We start from the raw sequence: 27997 nt of genomic DNA, 5'->3' as shown, positions 1-27997 counted from the left end.
TTGGGGAATGTATATCTTTCCACTTCAAGGTATTTCACTCTCACAACACGCTGGAGGAACTTAACAGGTCAGGCAGCATCCGTGGAAACGATCTTCAGTCCTGATGAAGGGTTCTGGCCCGAAAGGTTGACTGATCGTTTCCATGGATGCTGCCCAACCTGCTGAGTTCCTCCAGCGTGTTTTGAGTGTTGCTTTGAAACCAGCATCTGCAGAGTATTTTGTGTTTAAGGTATTTCACTCAACTTTATTTCTTTTGCTTAAAATATTAAGATCAGAAGAGGGTTGACAATACTCCAAGTGCGGCCTGACTAGTGTTTTATAAAGGCTCAGCATTATCTCTTTGTTTTCATATTCTATTCCTCTTGAAATAAATAAACATTGCATTTGCCTTCTTTACCACAGACTCAACCTGTGAATTAATTAAACTTCTGGGACTCTTGCACAACCCAAATAGTAACTCTGGCTTCAATACAATTCATCATTAAATGGCTTACAGAGAAAAATAAAAACAGGAATGCTGGCACAGAGGAGAAAGAAACAGCATGTCGGGTAACGACCCTTCAAAAGAACTTGAAAGGCTAAGAAAGCTCACAGATCAAATACAAAAGTAATGCAAGGTAGGGAGGTGAGGAACAGAAGGTAGGCGAGATTAATGACAAATGGATGGTTTAAGACAAAAAGTAGGTGGTAATGGGACAACAAAAGTAACAGATTTGAAGAGCTCAAATAGGAAATAAAAAGAGAGCCATAGTTATGAACTTCAATTATTAAATCAGTAGCATTTTGAAAGCTACAAATTAACGGACTGAAGGGTGAGCTGCTGTCACTAGAGCTTACAAGGTGCATCACAGAAGATCAAGAACAGAGCGATGGTAGTAGAAGCACGATAAAGAATTAAAGTGATAGATGAAGGGAAGCTCTGGCTCAGGCTTGTAGACAGAACAAAGGAGCTCTTCATAAAGATCACTCAATTTCTTTGTATAAGAAACTGCAATGTGAACCAACAATGCAATTGACAAACATACCGGTACAGCATTTTCTCATCCTAAAATTTATAACCATATAAACCATATAACAATTACAGCACGGAAACAGGCCATCTCGGCCCTTCTAGTCCGTGCTGAACTCTTACTCTCACCTAGTCCCACCGACCTGCACTCAGCCCATAACCCTCCGTATCTTTCCTGTCCATATAGCTATCCAATTTAACTTTAAACAACAACATTGAACCTGCCTCAACCACTTCTGCTGGAAGCTCGCTCCACACAGCTACCACTCTCTGAGTAAAGAAGTTCCCTCTCATGTTACCCCTAAACTTTTGCCCTTTAACTCTCAACTCAATTATATTGCGTTATAATTACATGGCCTCTGGAACAGTGGGAAGGCAAGGTCTGAAAGTGCAGGTGTTCCACCTACTGTCAAGGAATATGAAGTTATCAAGAAACTTCAATTGATTTAATAATTGAAGTTCATAACTACGGCTCTCTTTTTATTTCCTATTTTGAGTTCCTCAGATCTGTTACTTGAGTGTATAGATATTAAGAGGATGTGCTGGAGTTGTTGAAAGGCATTAAGTTAGATAAGTCCTGACGAAGGGTCTCAGCCTGAAACGTCGACTGTACCTCTTCCTAGAGATGCTGCTTGGCCTGCTGCGTTCACCAGCAACTTTGATGTGTATTGCTTGAGTTTCCAGCATCTGCAGAATTCCTCGTGTTTGCAAGTTAGATAAATCACCAGGATTGAACAAGATATACTCCAAGCTACTGCGGGAAGCAAGGGAGGAGACTGCTGAGCCTCTGGCGATGATCTTTGCATCATCAATAGAGACGGGAGAAGTACCAAAGGATTGTAAGATTGCAAATGTTGTCCCTTGTTCAAGAACGGGAGTAGAGGTAACACAGAAAATTATATACCAGTGAGTCATACTTCAGTGGCAGGCAAATTGTTGCAGAAGATCCTGGGAGGCGAGATTTATAAGCATTGGGAGAGACATAATCTGATTAGGGATAGTCAGCATGGCTTTGTCAAGGCATGCCTTATGAGCCAAATTGAATTCTTTGAGGAAGTAACAAAACACATTGATGAAGGTAGAACAGTGGATGGATTTCAGTAAGGCATTTGATAAAGTTCCCCATGCAAGGCTCATTCAGAAAGCAGTGAGGCATGGGATCCAAGGAGACCTTGCTTTGTGGATCCAGAACTGGCTTGCTCACAGAAGGCAAAGGGTGGTTGTGGATGGTTCGTATTCTACATGGAGGTTGGTGATCAGTGGTGTACCTCAGGGATCTGTTCTGGGACCCTTACTCTTTGTGATTTTTTTAAATGACCTGGATGAAGAAGTAGAAGGATGGGCTAGTAAGTTTGCTGATGACACAAAGGTTGGGGGTGCTGTGGATAGTCTGGAGGGTTGTCAGAGGTTACAGCAGAACATCAATAGGACGCAGAACTGGGCTGAGAAGTGGCAGATGAAGTTCAACCCAGATAAGTGTGAAGTGGTTCATTTCGGTAGGTCAAATTTGAAGGCAGAATATAATATTAATGGTAAGACTCTCGGCAGTGTGGAGAATCTGAGACATCTTGGGGTCCATGTCGATAGGACACTCAAAGCTGCTGTGCAGGTTGACAATGATTTTAAGAAGGCATATGCTGTGTTGGCAGTCATCAACCGTGGGATTGAGTTCAAGAGAAGTGAGGTAATGATAAAACTATGTAAGACCTTAATTAGACCCCATTTGGAGTACTGTGTTCAGTTCTAGTAACCTCACCACAGGAAGGATATGGATACTATAGAGAGAGAGCAGAGATTTACAAGGATGTTACCGGGATTGGCGAACATGCCTCATAAGAAAAGATTGAGTGAACTTGGCCTTTTCTCCTTGGAGCAACAGAGGATGAGAGGTGACCTGACAGAGGTGTATAAGATGATGAGAGGCATTGATCGTGTGGGTAGCCAGGGGCTTTTTCCCAGGGCTGAAATGGGGCATAATTTTAAGGTGCTTGGAATTAGGTACAAGGGGGATGTCAGAGGTAAGTGTTTCACACGGAAAGTGGTGGATGCATGAAATGTACTGCCAGTGACAGTGGTAGAGGAAGGTACAAGAGGGTCTTTTAAGAAACTCTTAGATAGGTACGTGGAGCTTAGAAAAATAGAGGGCTACAGAACATGGAAAGTCTACAGCACATTACAGGCCCTTCAGCCCACAATGTTTGTGCTGACCATGCAACCTACTCTAGAAGCTACCTGGAAATTCCCTACCGCATAGCCCTCTATTTTTCTAAAGTCCATGTACCTATCTGTAAGAGACTCTTAAAAGACCCTCCGGTGTATAGTAGGGTAATTCTAGGCAGTTGCTGGAGTAGGTTACATGGTCGGCACAACATTGTGGGCTGAAGGGCCTGTAATATGCTGTAGACTTCTATGATTCTATGAAAGGAGGAATTGTCAGGGGAGGCCAAAGTGTGCATGAGTGTGTTGCAGAGAAAACAGGAAGAGTAACTTCAGAATGCTGAAAGGGAGAGGAAGGTATACATGTTGGTGGTTTCATACTGGAGCATGGCAATGGCAGATGGTCCACTGAAAGTGGAGGTTGACTGGGAGGAAGAAATGCCTACTGAGGTTCTTGAGGGAGAAAGATGAGAGCAAAAGTGCAGGAAACAGGATACAGTAAAGGGCTACATTAATCTCAGTGTAGAGGCATCCTTGGCTGAAGAGAAGATGCAAATCAATACGCTACAGAAAGTGGAATTGTTATGGAGGTGTGCAGTAGAAAGTATGGAAGAAGGGGAAATGTGATGGAGCTTGAGGGGTGGAGATAAAGATGGGAGGTGCTGCAGCAGAAACTTTACTCAAACCAGCTGCAGGAGTTCGTGGATCTGAGGACAAATTGGCCAACAACCTTACCACAAGTGCACAGGGGAAAATCAATAGGATGAAACTTGTACTATGAAGGTGAAAGAGAGGTGGAAATTGGAAGAAAAATCATTAAGTGTTGGGAAAAGTCCCAATTCTAGTTGGGAAGGGAGGTACAATGAATGAGTAAGAGAGGGTAAGCCGAGGCATTGAGAGGGACATAGGTATAGGGGTGCAAGGTAACACCAGGCACTAATAACTTAGCTAAAAGAAAACTGAGATGCCTAGTGCTGTGAAATCTACAATTTTCACGAAATCTCCATTTAAGCAGGATGTTGTTCAATGCTTAGCCATGAGATATCCGTATAAAATGGAGTTTTTAACCCTCGGTGAAATAGTACCAGATATTTTTCGAAGAAGCTTCTTCACTCTGCATCGCTAAGCAAACCTAAATTGTGTAGCAATGTGCAAAAGTTCAGTAAAGTCATCTTATGTGGTGAAGAAGATCAGCTTGCTTGACAAACAGCATGGAAGAGTATCAAGTGGTTTTATTTACTTTCTGACTCATTGCTTTTCATCTATGCACATTTTAAAATATACATACAGTATAAACATAAAAAGGCATAGAAATAATTAGACTAGTCATTTTGTTTGCAAAAAAATAAAAACATGCAAGGTAAAAATAATGAAATCTAAGTGTTTGTCTATGTGCCACTACACTGCCTTCTAAATCTGTGTAATACAAAATATATTAAACTGTGCTTCAGTCACAATGGACAGACATGGAAGCCAAATTAATTCAGTGAGAGCACTGCAAATTACTGTGTCAGCAAAAGAAATATTAATAAATTCTTCAACCTTTTCTTCATAATGGCGATGAATACATTTTCAGCCCTGAATAAATATGGAATGAAGTAATAACAAATGTAGACGGCCGGTGGTATAATGTAGTGGCATCTGCACCAGAGTTTGAGACCAGTGGTCTCAGGTTCGAATCCAGCTGGCTCCTTGTACTTTTGCCCTCCGTGCTGGGTTGAGTGTTGAGCTAGCAACTCGGCCTCATAAAAAAAAACAGATAATTGCTAAAGAAACAGCAAAGTTGATGTCCAACATGCCACAAGGCACATCGATATCTGTAGAAAAATTTGCCAGGAACAATCACGGTCATGAAAAGACCATAATGGCCCACACCAAACGACGTGGCACATAACCAGCGAGCGAACATAATAAAAACATCACAAAGCATTTCATAAAGCAGATTCAAAGAGAAGTTGACACAAAACTATGCAACTTGATGTTAGGGTAGTCTGGCGAAACATGGCGTAACCTGTCGTAATGGAAGCAGAAAAGTTGTGGAAATCATTTCCAAATTTTGGGACCAAGACTGATGAAGGAACCTGTGTAATCTTGTGAGAATAATAAAGTCAGAGAGTACTGCTTAAGTAAAATCATAACGAAGCTTAAAAATGATGATGAGATCTTAAAGGTAAGTAGCTGTTTAAATGGAATCTAATTGAAGTCAACAGATGCATAAAAAGCATAGTGGAAGTTAGAACACTGGAAGTATATTTTAGAATGGCCTTGAGTACAAGTGTATCGTCAGTTGAAGGATAGTTATGGGTAACAAGAACCAAAAATACAAGAAAATACACAGATCAGGCAGCATCTGTGAACAGTGTTTCAGCTCAACAATCCTTCATTGGAACAGTTAATGAGTATGTCCCTTTACAAAGTTAATGGGTAATGAGTCCATAAAGTGTAGGCGTGTTTGCTTAACATCTGCTCTTGCCAAAATGTTAGAGCATATAATCAAGGAAGAAATAAACAGTCATTTAGGCTTATTGCTATAATATCACATCCTCGGTTTTTCGAAAGGAAATTCACAATCGATGAATTTGCCAGAGTTCTTCACAGAACTGACAGGGGGAACCTGCACTTGGATTTCCAGACGCCATTTGATAAGGTGTCACATAAAAGGCTGATGGACAAAAGTTGACAGTAGTGGTGAAGGTGTATTAATGTGGATTAAAGAACGGTCATATCAGAATCAGATTTAATATCACTGGTATATGTCATGAAATTTGAGGTTTTGCAGCAGCAGTACATTGCAATACCTAATAAAAAACCTATATACTATGATAAGTTTATATAAAAAGATTAAATTAAATAAATAGTGCACAAAGACAGCAAAAAAAGAGAATGAGATAGTGCACATGAGCTCATTGTCCATTCAGAAATCTGATGGCGGAGGGAAAAAAGCTGTTGCTGAAATGCTGAGTGTCTATCCTCAGGCTTCTGTACATTCCCCCCCCCCCCAATGATAGCACTGAGAAGAGAGCATGTCCTGGGTGATGGGGGCCCTTAATGTGTGCCACCTTTCTGAGGCATTGCCTTTGGAAGGTATCCTCGATGCTCTGGAGGGTGGACCCCATGATGGAACTGGCTCAGATTACAACTTTCCGCAGCTTCTTCCAATCCTGTGCAGTGGGCACCGCCTCCCCCTCCATACCAGATGGTGATGCAACCAGTTAGAATGCTCTCCACAGTACATCTGCAGAAATTTGCAGGAGTCTTTGGTGACATACCAATTCTCCTCAAACTCCTAATGAAATATAACCACTGTTGTGCCTTATTTGTAATTGCATCAATAGGTTGAGCCCAGGATAGATCTTCAAAGATGTTGACAGTCAGGAACTCAAAACCGCTCACCCTTTCCAATGCTAATCCTTCAAAGAGGACTGGTGTGTGTGTCCTCAGTCACTTCCTTGGTCTTACTGACAATGAGTGTAAGATTGTTGTTGCGACACCACCTAACCAACTGATCAGTCCTACAGCTAGTCACCATCTGAAATTCTGCCAACAACAGTTGAGGCATTGGCAAATTTATAGATGGCATTTGAACTGTGCCTAATCACACAGCTGTGGGGTGCAGAGCGGGCTTTCCCAAACTGGGGACCACGGATAATAGGAGTCCATAGCATAAAAAAGGCTGGAAACGAAAATAGAGAGAGTAGAGCAGTGGACTAATTATGCATCCTCAAGGTGCGCAGTGTTGATTGTCAGTGAGCAGGAGATGGTATTTCCAATCCGCACAGACTGGTGGGGAAACCAAGGATCCAGTTGTGGGGGGTGGGGGGGATATAGAGGCTCACGTTTTGGAGCCTGTTGATTAGAACTGAGGGTATGGTGGTGTTGAACGCTGAGCTATAACCAACAAACAGCAGCCTGATGATCTCCTTGGCCCTGGTGTGATTGTCGCCCCTTTGAAGTAGGTAGGAACTTCCAACTGCAGCAGTGAGCGACTAAGTATGTCCTCGAACACCCGCGCAGGTTGGTTGGCACAGGCTTTCAGTGCCTTACCAAGTACACCATCAGGGCCTGATGCCTTCCTTGTGAGAGCTCAGGCTCTTGAAAGATGTTCCGACATCAGCCTCTGAAACGGAGATCACAGGGTCACCAGACGCTAGGTTAAAACAGAGAGATGCAAGGTGTACTTTTATTCTCCTTTTCATCTGGGAGTGAATCATCAGAGCCATTCACGATGTCAGGTTTCACTTTGTAGGAAGTAATGGCCTGCAAACCCTGCCAGAGGTGACGCAAATCTGATTCTGGCTATAACTTCAATTGGAATTCCTCTCTCGCTCTTAAAATAGCCTTCTGTACATCATTCCTGGGCTGCTGGTGTCACTCTGGATCACCGGTCTTGAATGCCACAGATCTACCCTCAGCAGACTATGGATCTCCTGGTTCATTCACGGCTTGTACCACACTGAAGACATGGGGTGAGAGTAAATAGGCTGAATGGATGTAACCTGTAGACTGCTGCAAGGATGGTTTATTAACCCTCAGTTATTTATATTCATAATGTGGAGAAGGGGGAAAATTGCAGTTCACTTAAGTTTGCTAACGATATGAAAGGCAAGTGAGAGGATGTACTGTGTTGAGGATATTGACCCTCTGCCACAGGCATCAGAGGGGTTGAGTGAGTGGGCAAAAATTTGCAAATTCAAGATTCAAGATCCAAAATACTTTATTGTCATTCTGACCGTAAATCAGCTCTGCAGGGCAGAATGAGACAGCGTTTCCCAGGAGCAGTACAATCATAACATAACAAACGCAACACTAAATAATAAACATAACAATAAATAGTAAAACACAACAGCCACGTCAATTAAAATCAAATTATAAGTGTCCAGTGCAAGTTTAAAGTGTCCAAAGCAGAGTCAGGTAGAGCAGGTATATAGCAGTCTGACTGCCTGTGGGAGGAAGCTGTTTAGTAGAGTTAAACGTGGAAAAACACAAAGTCACATCCTTCAAAAATAATCAAAAGGCGGCTATTACCTAAACAGAGAGACACTGTAAATGAATAAAGATCAGAGAACCAGGGTGTTCTTGTGCATGAACACAGGAAGTTACTATACAGGTGCAGCAAATAGGAAGGCAAATGGCACCTTGGCCGTTAGGAGAAGGGGGAATTCTCCACCCTGAAGGGTCAGGGAGAGAAACTATGTTACTGCAAGTATCAAAAGAGGAGGTCGGTAAACTTTCCGAAGATCAGGGAACTAACTGAGGGATACATCGAATGGGCACAGATGAGAAATTAACACCTCGGGCAGCTCTGCCTCTGGTCAGTGGGCACTGAATGGCGGGACAGGTTTGACGGGCTTGAAGCCACCTCTTACTCCTCATTTTATTGTTTTTTTATTACAAGTCAGGGAGACAAAAGTGTGTTGGCGCGTTTCCTGAGCTGAGGCACAGACAGAGTCCAGACATACTATGCAGACGAAGATAATCTGTGTGTTTATAATTGCACAGATGCGAGCCCCATCTTTGTAGGGTCAAATGTAACACCAAAGTAGATTACGCTTCAAACTGACCTGTCGAATGCCATTACAATACAGGCAGCCTTCCACGCTCTACTTTTGTAAGAATTATCTTTAATACAGACAGTTCTAGATAAGTGAAACACGTGGTTAGGTTTCTCTCAAATCAACCCTGGTCTCCCCAACTCTCACCGTCATCTCAAGAGCTGCAAAACAACAAAGTTAAAATAAACAAAAAGTTAAATGAATAGTCCCAAGCTGGATATTAAATGGAGTGCAGTCTACGCGCTTTAAAACAGTGATTCGGAAAACAGGGATACAGTATTGTAATTATCATAGATGTAACATTATATCCCGTCCATTGCCTCCATTCAAGTTGGTCAGAGACAAATACACGAACCCGAAATATAACTAAACCCATCTTCAAGAACACGGAGTACTCTTAAAATGGACGAACACCCGCAGAAGATATCGATCGACATTATGAAACAGCTGTAATCCGGATCGACCAGAAGCTTGATCATCATAAAGAGCACTATGCTTCGTTCTTCCACCACAGCCCGCCCCTCCTTCACCACCACGTACGCAGAATATTTAAATGAAATTCCTCTGCAACACTCGATCGTTGCAATAAACTTCACTCACAAGAAGTAATAGATTTAATTCACCTTTCAATCAAATGCCTATAACCAGAAAGCAGTTAAGATTTATATTTTCAATCGATTACAGTAATGTTGGAAACTCGCATTACAAACAATACGTAAACTGATACATAAAGAGTTCTCCATTTATAAACCAGACAGCGTTCCTACCTTTGGGCAGCTTCCGTAAAATGTTAAAAACTGTGCTCTGTTCTATCAGATCTTTAGCTCTGAAAAAGTGCATGGCCGGTGGGAATTTACCGGCTTTCGTTCCTTCAGTAACTTCCTTGACTTTTATTTTCATGAGAATATCATTAACTTTGATTTCTTTTGTCGTTGGTAGTAGATTACCGCCAGTAAATATGAACTGTTCCACTTTCATCAACTTATCTCGGTCGTCTGGAGTCGGGTACATGTGGCACACAGCAAAGAAACACAACGAAATGGAAAGCACTGGTGTGCTTCTGGCGTTTGATCTAGCCATTTCCCAAATAAATGACACAAGTTAGTTACAGGCACAACCTGCTAGAAAATCAAACCGATTGAACTGAGAAACGTTCCGAAATATTAATGACTTCCACTTCTGCAAGTTGCTTCCTTTCTTCTTGACAGCTGAAATAAACCACGAACCTTACTTGTCTCTCGAAACTCGCGTAGTGTGAAAAAACAAACCGCTCCTGCTTCCAGAAGTCCTTACATTTTAATTTAAACTTCTGATCATAGGGGGGGGTGCAACTATTTTGGGGAGAGGATAATTAAACTGGAGGAGTTTTGTCAAGCGTTAAAATTAGAATGAGTCAGGCCTCGGTTTTGAACTACGAAACAGTAAAGACTGGCCAATTGTCCCGGTTGCGCCCATCACTGGGAACGAGCCAGTGGCGTACACTCGGACTAAGTCCAAAGCCTGCAGCGTTTCGGTTCCACTTGAACAACTGCTCGGGACGGCGGGACACTGGGAGTGGAACTTTGGGTGATCCAAAAGAAGGCTCGCCCGCTCCTGGCAACAGTTGCAATCTTATAACCCACTGAACACTTTCGGTCGCCAATGATCAAAGGATAGAAGGGAAAGATGAGTAGAAAGAAGAATGATTCAGGTCCAAGGCCACACAAAACACATCTCAGTCTCATTAAAGAACTCGTTATGGAAACACTGCGGGGCAACCAGATTTGTCGCCGTCCCCAACAATAACTGCTCGCAACCCACCCGCTCCGCCGATTGGTCCGCACCCAAGAGACCGCGTCGTCACATCCTGTGGAGGGCACGGAGCTCCCGCACTGTGCGGTGGAGGGGGGGTTGGAGCAGAGCGGTCGCTCGGAAATATCAATTATAGAAAGTGCCGGCTTGACTTCGGTCCGTGGAGAGGGCCCGGCGTTGGTGGGGGAACCGGGCGGCGATTGTGAGCCGCGGGCTGGGTGGCTTTAAGGGGGAAATGGCCAGGGCGAACGGCGGTGGGGTTTGGCGTGGCCTCCCTCCGGTGTGCTGAGGGATTGGAGTGCTCTCTTGTTGTTGCCTGGCCATCTGTTCCTTGGTGAGAATGGGGCTGCGAGATTGTTACATTATTACACACGCACGCTTGCACTGACTGAGCGAGGGCAGGCCATGGCAGGCAGTGCAACCACTCACACCCGGCACATTTGTAATTAGAAGACTGGACGGGGGGGGAGCAAAAAGAAACACAAGGAACATAAGTTCGAGGAAAACTATCTCATGTGGAAAAAAAGGATTTGATGCCATTTAAAATGTCCGAGGAATGTCCATCTTCGACCGTTTCGGTGGAAGAAATTCGTTCTTGGTGGGAAGTACCCGCCATCGCACACTTTTGCTCATTATTCAGGACCGCATTTGGGCTCCCAGACTTCGAAATTGAGGTAATCTTAATTTTCCCTTTTGAGTTCTGAAGCTCCCTTTTTCCTGTGGTTCTTAAGTTGCATTTCCAAGCTCCTGTCAATTAGAAGAAGGTAAAGTTTGTAATCACGCGAATACAGAATGTCAATCTCGCTTCCCAGCTGCTGGCTGAATTCTATTGTGGTTCCAAAAGAGCTCGATTGTGGCCAACGATGGGTTGGCGTGGACTTTAATCGTCGTTGCTTGTCTTTTAAAAATAAAACCATGTGCCTGCTTTTAAAAGTTTAATGAAGTTTGTATCTGTTCGACGGGGAGGGGCGAGGACATAGCGTGTTTGTTTAGTAAGAAGGAACGTGTCTCCCGAGAAGGTGCTGCTGCTCTTCATGATCTGTGCTGCCACACATCCATCACAGCAGTGGCATTGTTAGGAGAAAGAAGAGCCACATGCTGCTTACAAAGTTAGTAGTTTGCCCTTTTAAGCTAAAATTCTGTTGAAAAAGCCCTGGAAATACATAGATCCCTTAACTTTTAAATGGACATTTTAACAAAACATAATCTGAATTCGGAAAATGTGATTTTCGTAAATAGATTGATTCATTGGTGAAGCGATGAGTATTTCGTTACCTTTCGTCACTAGTGATTAAAATATAAGTGTAACGAATTAAACTTGGGGCCATCGTTTTACTTGGTACCTGATATTCAGGGTTTTAAAGAAAATAGTGTGTTCGTAAACATTATCCAATACGACTACTTAAAGAGGCTAATATCGGAAACGAATTCCGAAAATTATTCTGTACGAGGTAAAATTAAACAAGTGTATTCATGCCGTTCTTTCTGAATTCTCATCTTTTTACCCCATTGTTTTTGTTCAGTGAACCTATTGTTTAAAGCTGTTTTCATTGAAGGCAAGAGGGTTGAAAGCCTTAATTCAGAACGGAATGTTGTTTGATTGTTAATCTTGGAAGTTTTTGACCATTTTACTTGGAAATCCAAAATAAAATGTGAGTTTGTTGTACATGAGGTTGTAAGCGGAAAGCCGAACTCGAGGAACTGATGAGATGGTGTGTCCGGAGTGAATTTTGCCGTCGAATGTAGGTTTACTGTAAGGCGTGTTCTGTAGCTTTCCAAAACAAAGCTCGCACTTCTGGTTGAACGCAGTCGGGAGTAAACTGCACTCAGTCCTGTGCTACCTTGGTTTTTAACGATGTGTCAGCCAGCCACCAGCTGAGACACGCATCTTGGTTGTTCATATTAAGTTTGTTTGCAATTTTTTGAAAAGCAACAAGTTGTGCTTGTTTCTCTCCAACTTTATACATTCCCAGTGAAAATACGTTTCTGGTTGTATCCTGCACTTTTCATGTGAAAGAGAACTAAAGAAATTAATGTGTTTAAGATCCGGCCCATCCCCAAAATGGAGAGAGACCAGTTTTCATTTTATCTTTAAGGACGTCTTACCTTTTAACCTCCCGCCCTTTTCCCCTCCCCCTCCCATCGAAATCCATTCATTGGTTTGTTTGTTTTCTCCTCTCCCGTGCTTTCCCCAAATAAGGCACCCATCTCTTCCCTGGAACTTCTCAAGTTGTAGCTGTTGGACTAGTAAAATAGTGTTTATGCACGTTCCTCGCGGTTTCTCGCTGGTCGGTTTTCAACCATGTTGCTGTCCTTGGTAGCAAATTTTTTTTTTGAATATACAGTATTAGCCATTATGTATTTGTCAGCTTGCAGTTCGGAGAATCTTTTCTAGATGTTAATGCGCATGTTTTCACTCGTGTTTACTGTTTCAACTCAACTGTTAGCTTAATCGATACTTTTTTAAAGCGCTGATTATTTGGAAACAAATCTCAGCCTGCCTTTTTTCCATAATGCATATGCAGTACTTTTTAATGTGTAAATAATACAGTGCATTTGCCGCATAAAAGCTTCCTTTAATATAATTTAAAATGCGTCCACGCTTCAATGTTGCTACGAAATTGTATCACTTATGAGACTGGGTACATGTGTTGTATTGATTTGATGCAGCTTTGGTCCATTTGAAATCTTAAATGTTCAGCTAGCCATTGGCACTGAATAATTAAGATGCTGTTTCTGAAAGATTATTTAACTAGAGATTTATTTTATTACAGACGTATTTTTCATAAGAGTTGAAAAATGTGATATCAAATGTAAAGAGCTGTACGGATCAGAACAATTTTAAGTTTGCTTACTGTTTTGTGCTGATGTAATTGTAACTGAAATCAGTTGGTGCATCATAGCAAATGTTTATAGATTTGTATAGTTTGTGAACGTCTGGTAGAAATGATCCCTGTCTGGTGTGAAGAATGGGCATTTTAACAGTATTTTTCAAGGTGCTTGGAAATGCACGTTAACAGGACTCAATGTCTTCAAGAAAATAGGTGGAAAAGCAGCTAATGATACTTTTTAGCCTGAAGTAATTTCTTTAATGTCTCAGAAGGTAATAGTAATTATTTAACAGTAGTTATCAACATAGGTACAGGCCTCTTGCCCCGTGGATGTTTGTGCCGGTCAAAGTTCAAGCTTCAAAGTAAGTTTACCATCTAAGTGGATATGTCACCATATACCATCCTGAGATGTATTTTCTTGTGGGCATTCACAGTAAATGCAAAAAAAAAGCACAATGGAGTCGATGAAAAACTGCTCACAATAATGACACACAACCAATGTGCGAAAGACAACATATTGTACAAATACAAAGAAAAACAAAATAATAAAAAATAAATAATATTAACAACATCAGTTGTAGAGTCCATAGGTTGTGGAATCAAGTTCAGTGTTGGGGGAGGTGCAGTTATCCACTCTGGTTCAAGAGCCTGATTGTTTCAGGGGGTAATAACTGTTTCTGAACCTGGTGGTGTGAGTCCTGAGGCTCCTGTACCACCTTCCTGCTGGCAGCAGCAAGAAGAGAGCATGATCTGTGTGGTGGAGGTCCTCAATGATGGATGCTGCTTGCCTACGACAGCACTTGTAGATGGGCTCAATGGTGTGGAGGGCTTTTCCTCTGATGGACTGGGCTGTATATGCTACTTTTTGTAGGACTTTCTGTTCAAGGGCATTAGTGTTTTCACACCAGGCTGTGATGCAATCAGTCAGTATATCTATAGAAGTTTGTCAAAAGTTTAAATTACATGCCGAATCTTCGTAGACTTCTAAGAGTGGAGGCACCACAGTGCTTTATTTGTAATGGCACTTGTGTGCTGCGCCCAGGACAGATTTTCTGAAATAATAACAACAACAAATTTAAAGTTGCTGTTTCTCTCCACCTCTGATCCCCTGATGAGGACTTGCTCATGGACTTCCAGTTTCCTCCTCCTAATCAGCTCTTTGATTTTGCGGATGTTGAGTGAGAGGTTGTTATGACACCGTTCAGCCAGATTTTCAATCTCCCTGCTATATGCTGACGCACATTTGATATGGCCTGCAACAGTGGTGTCATCAGCAAACTTGAATAAGGCTTTGGAGCTGTGCTTAGCCCACTGTCACAGTTATAAAGCGAGTAGGACAGGGGGCTAAGAGATTGTGGAGGAGATGTTGTTGCCAAACTGAACTGATTGGGGTCTGCAAGTGAGGAAATTGAGGATCCAATTGCACAAGGAGGTATTGAGGCCAAGGTCTTGGAGCTTAATGATTATTTTTGAAAGGATGATAGTAGTAAAAGCCAAGCTGTTGGCAATGAAGAGCATCCTGATGTATGCATCTACACTGTCTGGGCTTGACTGAAGACCGAATGAACTGGCATCTGCTGTGGATTAGGATGACAAATTAAACTAAACTATATGCCTGCACTGCTCCCTAAATATTCATGTTTAATTATCACAGTGATATCTGCATCCACCGTCACGCCTGAAAGCATATACTGGACTCCAGTACTCCATCTGGGAGTGAATGACAAATATCTTTCCACACAAATTTCCTTAAACTCTTCCCCCCTCACCGTCAGCCTTCGTCCTCGATTCTTTGATGTTTCCACCCTCTCATAACTTTATAAACATCTGTCAAGTCTGCACTCAACCTTAAGTGCACCAGAGAAGACAATCCACAATCCAAAGTTTGTACAATCCCCCCCTTACAGCTATTACATTGTAACCTTTGGAGCAACCCTGGTGACCCTCTTCTGCGCTCTCTAAGACCTCTGCCTGCTCCTTGTAATGTGGCAAGCAGAACACCATGCAATATTCCAAACAAAAGATTTGTACAGCTACAACACGACTTCCTGATTTCCCCTCTCATTCCTGTATTATGACTACTTTACCACTTTATCCATCTTTGTTGCCGCGTTCATGGAGCTATGGACTAGGTCCCCAAGATTCCCCTGTATTTCAGTGTTCCATTGCCATTTGTTAAATACTTTCCCCTTCTATATTTGACCTCCCGAAGTGCCACATCTCAAACTCTACCTATATCTGCAACTGACCTATATCCTGCTGCTTCTTCACTGTCCACAACTCCTGACAGTTTTTGAAAGAGGATATATTTGTCTTAAAGCAAACATCACTCCTGTAAAAGTGTGTGTTTAACCTATACAAAAAAAAAGATAACTGTAAACCTTTGAGAATACTAATTTCACTTAAGAATTATTTTCCTGCACATGATGTTGCAGTGGTTAGTGTTTGCTTATGGAAGGTTCACAATGATTGTTATTTTATCAATATTCTAGCCATTAATTTGGTGACAGATTCAGCGTAATGGTTAGCTCTACTCTCAGCCTCATCTTTAACAGCTGAAAACTGAGAACCATTTCATGTTTTGAGTCTGGTGATTCCCACCCCCCCCCAAATAAAAGTGTATCCAGGTTGATTTTTGTTTCTATTTTGTAAATTAGAAATAATCTTTCTAAACGTGCATACAGCAGGACTACATCTTACAGTCCCTTTGCCCCATAATGTTATGCCAAACTTTCAATCTACTCTTAAGATTAGACTATCTCTTCATTCATCTCTATGCCTATCTAAAGGAAAATAGACATAATAAAGGATACAATTGCAATAATTTGTCCTTTTTATTTCAGGGATTCAGGTTAAATGATGAATTTGAAATTATAGACTTCCTTTAATCTCAACGTGCAGAGTTAACATTGCAAAATAGATGCTTCAATTGTTAATTGCTTAAGGTAAATTCTACAGTAGGTAAATTTTACTATCTTTGTCAATGATTATAACATGATCAATAAAATTAGTTTGAAATTAACACCATGTGTTGTGCAAATCTCCTTCCTACCGTGTTTCTCTATTATAGGGTTATTTTGTTAGTAACCTTCCGAGTGCTTAGGGGATCAGTAGAGTGCGTGACATCTTCTGCTGGATAGGAACAAGATATTTCTACATGCTTTCTCTCCACCTTAACCCTGCCCTCCCCCCCCCTGTTATAACACATTTGAGGGTTGAACTAGGGAGTGCTGAGTAAACTTGCTTGCTCACTCACTCAGCTGGTTCAGCAATGCCAGCTGGATGCTGCTCTTCTGGTACCTGCTCCTCATTGTTTCTGTGATCTTCCAGTACCTGCTCATTGTTGTTTCTGTGATCCTCTCCCACACACCTATTATTTATTGGATCATTTCCAACAGACCAAAAACAGCTCAGGTTACAGCTTTTCAGAACAGAACCCTGTTTTAACTTGGAGACTGGCTGCAGTGGCACAGTAGCGTAATGGTTAGCACAGTTTTATAGCGCCTGCGACCTCCAGTCCAGTTCAATTCCTGCCGCTGTCTGTAAGGAGTTTGTACGTTCTCCACGTGACCGTATTTTCTCATAAGTGGGCTTCAGTTACCTCCCATGTTCCGAGGACACACAGTTGGGGTTGGTGAGTTGTGGGTATGCTATGTTGGCACCAGCAGCGTGGTGACAATTGCCGGCTGCCCCCAGCACATCCTTGGGCTGTGTTGGTTGTTGACGCAATTCACAGTATGTTTCAAGGTACCCGTGTGGCAAATAAAGCTAATCTCTATTGGTATAATTTACCAAGTCACCTCTTTCACTCACTTAACTGCCATGTTAATTAAAGAACAATACTCAAAGGTGATTGAGGTGTAATAGAATAAAATGAATATGGAGCTAAATGTGAGGGGAGAAGAGGAAAAAAAAACAGAATTACTAAAACGAGAAAATCTGTAGAAGCTGGAAATCCAAGCAACACACAGAAACTACTGGAGGAACTCAGCAGGCCAGGCAGCATCTGTGGATAAGAGTAACCAGTTGGCATTTTGGGCCAAGACCCTTCATCGGGACCAGGAAAAAGATGAGAAGTTGGAGCATGAAGCTGGGGAGAGAGGATGACGAAGCACAAGGCGGCAGGTGATAGGAGAAACTGGGAGAGGGGCAGAGGTGAAGTAAAGAGCTGGGAAGCTAATGGGTGAAAGATGTAAAGAATTATTAAGAGCTAAGCTAGGCAGTTATGCTTTGGAAGAGAGGGAAATCTTTCTTGGGGCAAGGCCACCAGTCATGGTGAATAGAGCAAAGAACACATGAGTTAGTCAGAGTTGACTCTTGAGTCATATACACAGGTTCAGTGGAGAACTTTACTTACAGCCATATTGCAGGCACACAGAAAACAAATTACATATTACTAAATATTTTTTTCCAAGACAGAACACAATTAGAATTTTTAAAAAGTCAGTGGTCTTAGTGGTTTTAAACAGTAGTCATTAGGGTTGTGCCATTTGGTTCAGGTGGCTGGAAAAAGATGACATGGCCCAGATGGTGGGGACCTTTAACAATCGTTGCCTTGAAGATAATACCAATGGTGAATCAGAATTGGGTTTAATATCACTGGCGAGTGTTATGAAATTTGTTGTTTTGTAGCAGCAGTACATTGCAATATATAATAAAACAAACTCTAAATCAGAATAAGAAATATTTAACTTGCGTGTGTCTATGTGTATAAATCATGAGGTAGTATACATGGACCCGGCTGGTGGCGTAGTGGCACCAGCGTCGGACTTCAGGATGAAAGGTCCCGAGTTCGAATCCAGCTCCAGCCGGCTCCCCTGCACGCTTTCCATCCGTGCTGGGTTATGAGCTGGTGATCTCTTAGGAAACTCACCTGGCAGAAGGCAATGGCAAACCACTGCTATAACTTGCCTGGTACGCGGTTCCCCACCAAGAGAGGCGTGGAGGGAAATCATCTGCTAACCGGAGAAACTCTGGATGCGACGTACCTTAGTATACATGGGTCCATTGTCCATCCATAAATTGCCCCTCACCACCGCCCCCCCCCCGTACATTGGGCCGAGTCTGCTACTCACTACAGCTTCGTGCATTCGTATTGCCACACCAGACCGTGATGCAACCTGCCAGGATGCATGAGTGTTGGAATCAGGGACCGGCTGGGAGTTGCGAGACTGCCAGAATCTGCAGCCACATACAGACTGTAGATTGAGCAGCATCTTGGAGAGAAGAGAGAAGAATTGTTGGTGTTTCCGGGTTATGACCCTGCATCAGGAGTGAGTGGAGAGGGAGAATGGAATGGGGAAGGCTGATGTGCAGATAGATCCAGGCAGGATGGGGCAGGGTGGAGCTGGGAGATGGGGAAAGGTAGCATATTGGAGGAGACAGATGGAATTGGGGAGGGAAATGGCTGCTAGAGAGTTGTAAAGAGGAATACAAAGACTACTGGTGCTATGATCTGATAAATAAGGAAGGTGATAATGGGAAACATTTTGGGGAGGCGGGGGGAGCAGATGAAACCAGAATCAGATGTGGAAGGAGGGTCTGGTGGGAGAAATGAGTGGGTGGAAGGAACCAGGAGGAGACGGGCAAATTTTGAATGCAGGGAAAATTGGGAGGGGTATGAGGAATGGGAGGACAGGAAATGAATTAGGTGTGGGGGAGTGTGAACACAGGAGGTAAGGTTTACCTGTAACTGAAAATGTCAGTTTTGTACGACGACCCAGGTGGAATATCAGGTGCTGCTGTTCTAGTTAAGGAGTTCCCCAACCTCTATTATGCCATGGACCCCTACCATTAACTGAGGGGTTTGTGGTCCCTGGTTGGAATCAGCTGTTCTAATTTATTTTTGGCTCCTGTCTGGCCACGGAAGAAACTGAGGACAGACGGAGTTGAGGAGAGGAATTGGAATTGGCTCATAACCAGCAGTTATGGGTGGCCGCAGCTGACAGCACCAGGTACTTGGCAAAGTGGTTACCAAATCTGTGCTAAGACTCCCTCACGTAAGCAAGATCAAGTTGACAGTACCAAATACAATTTGGTTGGAGGAGGTGCCTGTGAACTTCTGCCTCAGCTGGAAGTGTTGTGGAGGTCCCTGAATAGTGGAGAAGAAGGAGGTGTAATTACAAGTGTTTGTCCTCGTGATTGCAGTGCGCTGGGGGAGGTGGGTGGTGAGTGGTACAGGGAGCACGCAAGCAGTTGGTCCTGCACGTGGTGTGCAGAAGACATGGTGGGATCTAGTTGCACACAACTGTTGGGAATGACAAAGGGTGGTGTATAGATACAGTCTAGGTCAGGGGTGGCCAACATTTTTGCCTCTGTGGGCCGGATCACATATTAATGAGCGGACGGTGGGCCAGATAAATGCCATAAAAACTTGAAATATGGGAATTATCCATTTAAATACATCTAGTTATGTTTTGCCTCAAATTAATGAATAGCGCATGCTGGAAAATAATTTGTGCTTAAGGTTGCCTACACCTGGTCTAGGCAAACTGTTCTGTTTCGAGGGAGATGAGGTGGGAACAGAAGTGTGAGGAGACTGTACAACAGAGGGTTCCATCAACCAAAATGGGAGGAAAGTCCCATTGCTTGCAAAAGGATGTTTCACATATCCTGGAGCAGAATGCCTAATCCTGAAGAGACGTGGAGGAGGGGCAACTGGGAGAAAGGAATGGTGTCCTTAGAAAAATGGGAGGTGTGTGTTCTCAACTGCTATGAGAGTCAGTGGATATAGTAAATATCAGTAGATGGTGTGTATGTTGGGAGATCCAGAGGAGTGTTGGAAGTGGCTTGAGCAAAGTTGACGGTGAGGATGATAAAATTAGCAAGTTCTACACAGGTGCAGGAAGTAGCACCAATGCACATGTGGGACTATTGTGGTCATCTATTGTATCCGGTGCTCCCAGTGTGGCCTCTTGTATATTGGTGAGACAGTGCAGATTGGGAGACTGCTTCGGTGAGCACCTACACTCCATCCACCAGGAAAAGCAGGATCTCCCAGTGGCTATCAATTTTAATTCCACTTCTCATTCCCATTCTGACATGTCCATCCATGGCCTCCTGTGCTGGCGTGACGAGTCACCCTCAGGTTGGAGGAGCAACATCTTATATTCTCTCTGGGGAGCCTCCAATCTGATGACATGAACGCCAATTTCTCAAACTTCGGTAATGCCCCCCTTCCCTCTATTCCCCATCCCCTTTTCTCTTTCTCACCTTATCTCCTTGCCTGCCCATCACCTCTCTGTGATGCTCCTCCCCCTTTTTCTTTCTTCAATGGCCTTCTGTCCTCTTCTATCAGACTCTCCCTTTTCCAGCCCTGTATCTCTTTCACCAATCCTTCACCAGCCCTTAACTTCACCCCCCCTCCTAGCTTCACCTATCACCTTGTCTTTCTTCCTCCCCACCCTTCCAACAAGGATTTCTCATCTTTTTTTCTCCAGTCCTGCTGAAGGGCCTCAGCCCAGAATGTCGACTATACTTTTTTCCATTGATGCTGCCTGACCTGGTGAGTTCCTCCAGCACTTAGTGTGTGTTGCTTGGATTGCCAGCATATGCACATTTTCGCTCTTGTTTGCCAATACAGTTGTTGATGCAATAGTCAACGAGTTGGAGAATGGTGGCAGAGCAGGTTTGCAGCAAAAACGTTTCCATGTAACTGTTGAAAGGACGGGCATAGCTAGGGTGTGGCTGGAGAAATTTTGTATATTTCTAATGCTGGAAAAGCTATGCCATGAAGAAAGTTAACCCCAAAATTGGAAAACTTATTGAAGCATGAGGTCACCAGCCGTGTTGGGCAGATTGTTGGAAGACCCGTTTATAGCAATTTTCAATACTATATGCACTACTATATCTAGTTAAGCAATCATAAGAACTGTATCATAATGTACAATTTCTACTTAAAATCTCAGCATGACCGAAAGTATTTCATGTAACAGTGTGCTTGCTGTTCAGTTCAGCAGTTATTTGCACATGGGTACTTTTACAGTTGAAGAGGATTCACTTTTTGAAGAGAGAAATGGTAGGAACGTTACCCCAGTTAACCTATATTGTTTGCAAAACACTTATGTTTTGTTTAAAAAGCTGCAAAGTTATCAGTGGAAAAAATCTGATGCAGAGGACTCGTAATTTAATTACAATCAAGTTTCTGCAAATATCCTTTGAACCTTGTTGCTGTAATAGCTTTTAGGGTTTTGGTGCATCACTGTAGCTTTGAAGGGGAAATTATGTTAATCAAATTCCATTCTGTTCAATCTCAGTGATCTGAATTGAATTTGATGAATCATTTAATTGAGGCATTGTGCATTCCAGTAGAACTACTGAACCTTGGTTTTATTTTAATCAATTTAGTCAGTTTGCTGTGCTTGCCGTTAGTTTACTTTCATTTCCATTGTTTCCCTCTGGGATTCAGCTACGTTTTAGAAAAGGTACCAGAGTAAACAGCAGAACATCCTCATGTGGTGAGAAAATGGGTATTCTCTAGAGTGCACAACATAATATGTTTAATGCTGGATAGCAAAGGATGGATTACGTTGGAGCATTTTGTCAAAGGCATTAGCTTCATGTGTTTTTTTTAAACACAGTTTTTAGGCAATGTGTACCCGACTGGTTCAGTTTTGCAGCCAGGGCACTGTGATTGACTGTGTTTGGTTGCCCGAGGTGTTCTGTTGACTTGCCAGGTTTGTAGCTGATTAGCCATGACTGGTCAGTAGCTGAGTAGTCGCTGGAAGTATGCTCTAATGCTGACAATGTGTAACATGCTGGTCCCTGTGTTCCTTTTATTGGGTAGGTAACAGTTGAGCTGTTGTCATAGAGTCGTAGAGCACTACAGCACACAAACAGTCCCTTCAGCCCATCTAGTCCATGATGAACCATTAATCTGCCTAGTCCCACCGACCTGCACCCAGAACCTCCATACCCCTCCCATCTACGTACCTATCCAGATTTCTCTCAAGTATTGACATTGAACCACATCCACCTCTGGCAGCTCGTTCCACACTCTCACCATCCTCTAAGTGAAGAAATTTCTCCCTCATGTTCCCCTTAAATATTTCCTTTCACCCTTAATCCAGGACCTCTAGTTCTAGTTTCACCCAACCTCAGTGGAAAAAGCCTGCCTGGATTTGCTCATCTATACCCCTCATAATTTTGTATTCCTCTATCAGATCTCCCCTCACCAGTGCCTTATACAATTTCAACATAATCTCACAACTCCTGTACTCAATACTTTGATTTATGAAGGCCAATGTGCCAAAAGCTTTCTTTATGACCCTATGTGTTGGCATTTTCAAGGAATTATGGATCTATATTCCCAGATCTTCACTGTCCACTACACCTGCAATCTTGCCGTCCTCTAATTTGCTGATCCAGTTTACCACATTATCATTCTAGATTGTTGATATAAATGACAAACAACAATGGACCCAGCAACAAACCATGCTGCACACAGCTTCCTGTCAGAGAGGTAACCATCTGCCACCACTCTCTGGCTTCTCCCATTCAGCCAATGTCTAATCCAGATTACCACTTTATCTTCAATGCTGAGCAACTGAATGTTCTTGACCAACCTCATGTGGGATCTTGTCACTTGCCTTCATCATCTTTCCTGGTAATTTCCTCAAAAAGCTAAGTTTGGTTAGACAGGACCTACCACACACAAAGCCATGTTGACTATCTGTAATCTGTCCCTGTTATATCCAGTCTCCTAGAATACTTCCCAATAACTTTCCAATGACTGATGACAGGCTCACCAGCCTATAATATAGTGGCTAATTCTTAAAGCTGTTCTTAAATAACGAACAATATTAGCTATCCTCCAATCCTCTGGCACCTCACCTGTGGCTAAGGCTATTTTAAATATCTCTCCTCGGAAGCCTGTAAAATTTCTGCATTAGCCTCCCACAGGGTCCAATGGAACACCCTATCAGCCACTGGGGATTTATCCACCCTAATTTGTATCAAATTAGGATCATGACATTATGATCGCTAGTTGCAAAGTGTTCCCCTACACCAACTTCTGTCACCTGCCCTGTCTCATGCCCTAATGAGGAGATCTAGTATCACTCTCTCTCTAGTTGAGACCTCTATGTACTAATGAAGCAACCCTATTACAGTATGGGAGTCCCGGTCAATGTGTGGAAAGTGAAAATCACCTACTACCACAAGACACTTGTGTTTCTTACAACAGTCTGTGATCTCTCTACAAATTGTTCTTCTAAATCCTGAGCACTGTTGGATGGTCTATAATATAATCCCATTGATATGTTCATATCTTTCTTATTCCTCTGCGTTCTACCCATGAAGCCTCACTGGACGAGTTCTCCAGTGTCTCCTTTTGGAGCACTGCTGTGACATTTTCCCTGACTAGTAATGCCACTCCCTCACCCTTTAATCCCTACTACTCTATCATGTCTAAAATAACAGAATCCCAAAACATTGCGCTGCCAGTCCTGCCCCTCCTACAACCAGATCTCATCAATGACTCCAATGACATAATTCCATGCGCTGATCCATACCCTCTCATCAGCCTGTCCTTACATTGAGATATTGGCAGCTGGGAATATTATTTATTTATTTTATTGGGGTACAGTGGGGAACAGGCCTTCTGGCCCTTTGAACCATACTGCCCAGCAATCTCCCGATTTAATCCTTACCCAATCACGGGACAATTTACAATGACCAATTAACCAACCAACCGATGCGTCTTTGGATTGTGTTGGGGGGTTCACGGGGGGGGGGTGCGGGAAGGAAACTGGTGCGTCTGGAGAAAACCCACATAGTCATGGGGAGAATGTGCAACTCCTTTCAGGCAGTGGCGGGCACTGAACCCGGGTCACTTGTGCTATAAAGCGTTGCATTACCGTGCGGCCTCACATGCTGAAGCTTTTGATCCCTGACCTAGTATGCAGGCTTAACTATATTTTTTCTCCATAACTGCAAACTACTTTGGCGCTCCAGTTTCCCACCCCTGCAACTCTTGTTTAAACCTCCCAACTGTGCAGCACTAGCAAACCTTCCCACTAGATTATTAGCCCCCCTCCAGTTCAGCTGCAGACCATCCCTTCTTTGTAGGTCCCACCTTCCCTGGAAGAGAGCCCAATGACCCTTCACCATCTCCTTAGCTACGTGTTAAACTGTATGATCTTGCTGTTTCTGGCCTCACTAGCACGTGGCATAGGTAGTTATCCTGAGATCACAGCCCTGGAGGTTGTGTCCTTTAACTTGGCTCCTAACTCCCTGAGCTCACTTTGCAGGACCTTGTCACCCCTCCTATCCCTATCGTTAGTGCCAACATAGACCACAGCCTATGGCTGCTCAATCTGAGATGTCCCTGACCTTGATATCCAGGAGGCAATATAACATTTGAGATGTCCCTGACCTTGATATCCAGGAGGCAATATAACATCTGGGAATCTCATCCACAGAACTTCCTTACCACCTCCTGTTCTCCTAACCAACAAATTCACTATCAGCACAGTTCGCCTGTTCTCCGCCCACCCCTACTTCACTTCTAAGCCACGGAGCCAGGACTCAAAGCCAGAGACTTAACCACTGTGGCTTTCCTCTGCTAGATCATTCACCCTGCCCCCAACGGTATCCAAAGTGGTATACCTGTTGTTGAGGGAAATGGCCACAGGAGTACTCTGCACTAGCTACCTATCCCCTTTCTCTGTCCTGACAGTCACCCAGTTACCTGTATCCTGCACTTCGGTTGTAACTACGTCCCTGTATTGCCTGTCTATCAACCAACTCCTCGGCCTCCCAAATGATCCAGAGTTCAGCCCGTTCCAGCTCCAATTCCATAACACGGTCTAGTTAGAAGCTGCTGCTCTGGAAGCACTTCCTGCAGGTGAAGTCATCAGGGCCACTGGAGGTCTTCCTGTCTTGCCACGTCCTGCAAAAGGAGTATTCCACTGTCCTGGCATGCCCGCTGCTCTAAATATGCAAAAAAAAAGAAAGAAAGAATAAATAATGGGGGGAAAATCCTCCTATGGCCTAGCTCCTCCTTACCGAAGCCTTGATGAGCTAAAGCCTCGACTCCCCGCTCTAACACTGTTTCACTCCACAATGGACCTTGCCTAATTATGCCCCAAACAATGTCTCGGGTTGTGTCTTGGCAGTTTATAGTAACCAAATCTCCATTTCTCTGGCATGTGAAGTTTGCTGATGACACAAAGGTTGGAGGTGTTGTGGATAGTGTGGAGGGCTGTCAGAGGTTACAGTGGGACATCGATAGGATGCAAAACTGGGCTGAGAAGTGGCAGATGGAGTTCAACACAGATAAGTATGGTTTATTTTGATAGGTCAAGTATGATGGCAGAATATAGTATTAATGGTAAGACTCTTGGCAGTGTGGAGGATCAGAGGGATCTTGGGGTCCGAGTCCATAGGACACTCAAAGCTGCTATGCGGGTTGACTCTGCGGTTAAGAAGGCATACGGTGCATTGGCCTTCATCAATTGTGGGAATGAGTTTAAGAGCCGAGAGGTAATGTTGGAGCTATATAGGACCCTGATCAGGCCCCACTTGGAGTACTGTGCTCTATTCTGGTCACCTCACTACAGGAAGGATGTGGAAGCCATAGAAAGCGTGCAGAGGAGATTTACAAGGATGTTGCCTGGATTGGGGAGCATGCTTTACGAGAATAGGTTGAGTGAACTCAGCCTTTTCTCCTTGGAGTGACGGAGGATGAGAGGTGACCTGATAGAGATGTATAAGGTGATGAGAGGCATTGATCGTGTGGATAGTCAGAGGCTTTTTCCCAGGGCTGAAATGGTTGCCACAAGAGGACTCAGGTTAAAGTGCTGGGGAGTAGGTACAGAGGAGATGTCAGGGGTAAGTTTTTTCCGCAGAAAGTGGTGAGTGCATGGAATCGGCTGCCGGCAATGGTGGTGGAGGTGGATACGGTAAGGTCTTTCAAGAGACCTTTGGATAGGTACATGAAGCTTAGAAAAGTAGAGGGCTATAGGTAAGCCTAGTAATTTCTGTGGGCTGAAGGGCCTGTATTGTGCTGTAGGTTTTGGATGTTTCTAGGTTTCTAAACTCAACCAATGTGCATGAATGACCTTTTGTTTCAAATCTCTTATTCATTATCAATATGAGAAAATCTGGAAATATTAAGTTGTGTATATTTTTATGAAATATATCTATGTCTTGTTACTAGAGGATAAATTTGCAATCGATTTCTCTTCCAGCCTCTAAATTTACAGTATCAGCATTTCTGGTGTCACGAAACTTAAAATGACTTGATTTGCTGTGGATCAATTCTGTAGACAAAGGATAGCATGATATTTCAATGTGTTCTTGATCAATACATTATGTCATCCCAATCCACTCGAAGGGTTTTGAAAAGTATCTGAGCTTTGCTTTGTAGATTGAAGTATTTCAAGTGCATTATTGCTGTTTCTTGTAATCCAGTAGTTTCCGTAACAAAGTCCAAAGTTATTTCCAGCATCCTCTTGTTAAAGAACAAAAAACGCAAGAAGGTCGACATCTTGCCTGCGGATTTGCCTATGTGTTAGTAATTATGGTGCTTTCATTATAAAGGTGCATCCCACAAAACGAGTTTAAGACTGGCTTGTATAATTCTTGTAGACTAGTTACACCTTTTAACATGCCTGGTTAATTGTTGCATTGATGGATGAGTGAATTTAGGTAGTGAAAACTTTAAGCTCAGTCTTCCCAGTCAGACATTTTGAAAGATTAGCTTCCCCACTCGTACTCTACTTGTTCTTGCTTTGGCCTCGTCGTTGTGCCCTCATGACAAAACCCAGCTTCTCTGGAATAATTACTAAGGTGACATGAAGCGTGAGAACCAAACTGACCATTCAGAAACCTGGATGAAAACCATTTGAATGTTGAAAGGTAGAGTTTAAACCTACCAGTGTTCTGGTGCAGGAGCACTTTAATTTAACATGGCTGGCTTATGCAACTTCTCAGTAAGATGAGGCTGCTGTAAAAGTCAAGTTTAACTGAATCTGGAAGCTTGTTAACTTAGTGATGACTGTAGGATAACTATGATCAACATAAGGCTCGTTCTTTATTTTCTCTCGCAGAAGTATACTGTATAGTATTCACCTTTTAATAAGTGAAGCTTGTGCAACTGAAACTTTTGCAAAATTTACAGAAACTGTTGGTTCATTGCTGGTTGCTTATAATGGTATTTTAATCAGTTAAACAACAGCAGTAATTCTTCACTGTATATTGGTAATGATGAGCACTATTGTATTGGAAAAGCCTTGGTAATGGGCCATTCCCCTCCACAGATGCTGTGTGGCTAACTGATTTCCTCCAGCATCTTGTTTCTTGCTTCGGATTCCAGCATCTGCAGTCTCTTGTATATCCTTGTGTACTTACTGCTAAATTTGCTCATGTCTGAATGTTTCATTAATGTGACTTTTAGTTGTGTTTTATATGTTGAAGTTGCTAAAACTAGCCCAAGTTTTGCTTACTGTATTTTCAAACAAGTATAGGATGGATAGGATGGAGGAATGGGGTTTGTTTTGTTGTTCTGTTGTTTGTTGTACTGTTTTGTTCTGCTGAGCGTTGTGGCCATGCTATTTCAGCCTCCAGAATGTGTGGCAGCACTTGCGGGCCGCAGCACATCCTTGTGTGTGTTGGTTGTTATCGCAAACAAGGTATTTCACTATATGTTTCAATAT

At 43.0% G+C, this 27997-nt stretch overlaps 2 protein-coding genes across 3 annotated transcripts in view; one reads left to right on the top strand and one right to left on the bottom strand.

Moving 5' to 3' along the window:
• The window catches only part of ada2a (adenosine deaminase 2a), a 71655-nt gene extending 61129 nt beyond the window's left edge, over nt 1–10526 (bottom strand). For both annotated transcript variants that reach the window (XM_072267669.1, XM_072267670.1), the window contains exon 1: nt 9486–10526. In XM_072267669.1, coding sequence (XP_072123770.1) covers nt 9486–9798 — 313 coding nt within the window. In that variant the 5' untranslated portion in view covers nt 9799–10526. The remainder of the gene's footprint in view (nt 1–9485) is intronic.
• A 94-nt stretch (nt 10527–10620) lies between these two features.
• The window catches only part of cecr2 (CECR2 histone acetyl-lysine reader), a 136147-nt gene continuing 118770 nt past the window's right edge, over nt 10621–27997 (top strand). The window contains exon 1 of the mRNA XM_072269373.1: nt 10621–11183. Within this exon, the coding sequence (XP_072125474.1) occupies nt 11043–11183 (141 nt within the window). The 5' untranslated portion in view covers nt 10621–11042. The remainder of the gene's footprint in view (nt 11184–27997) is intronic.

Source organism: Mobula birostris, chromosome 9, assembly GCF_030028105.1.
Source record: "Mobula birostris isolate sMobBir1 chromosome 9, sMobBir1.hap1, whole genome shotgun sequence".
NCBI lineage: Eukaryota > Metazoa > Chordata > Chondrichthyes > Myliobatiformes > Myliobatidae > Mobula > Mobula birostris.
This window is presented reverse-complemented; position numbering and strand designations above follow the sequence as displayed.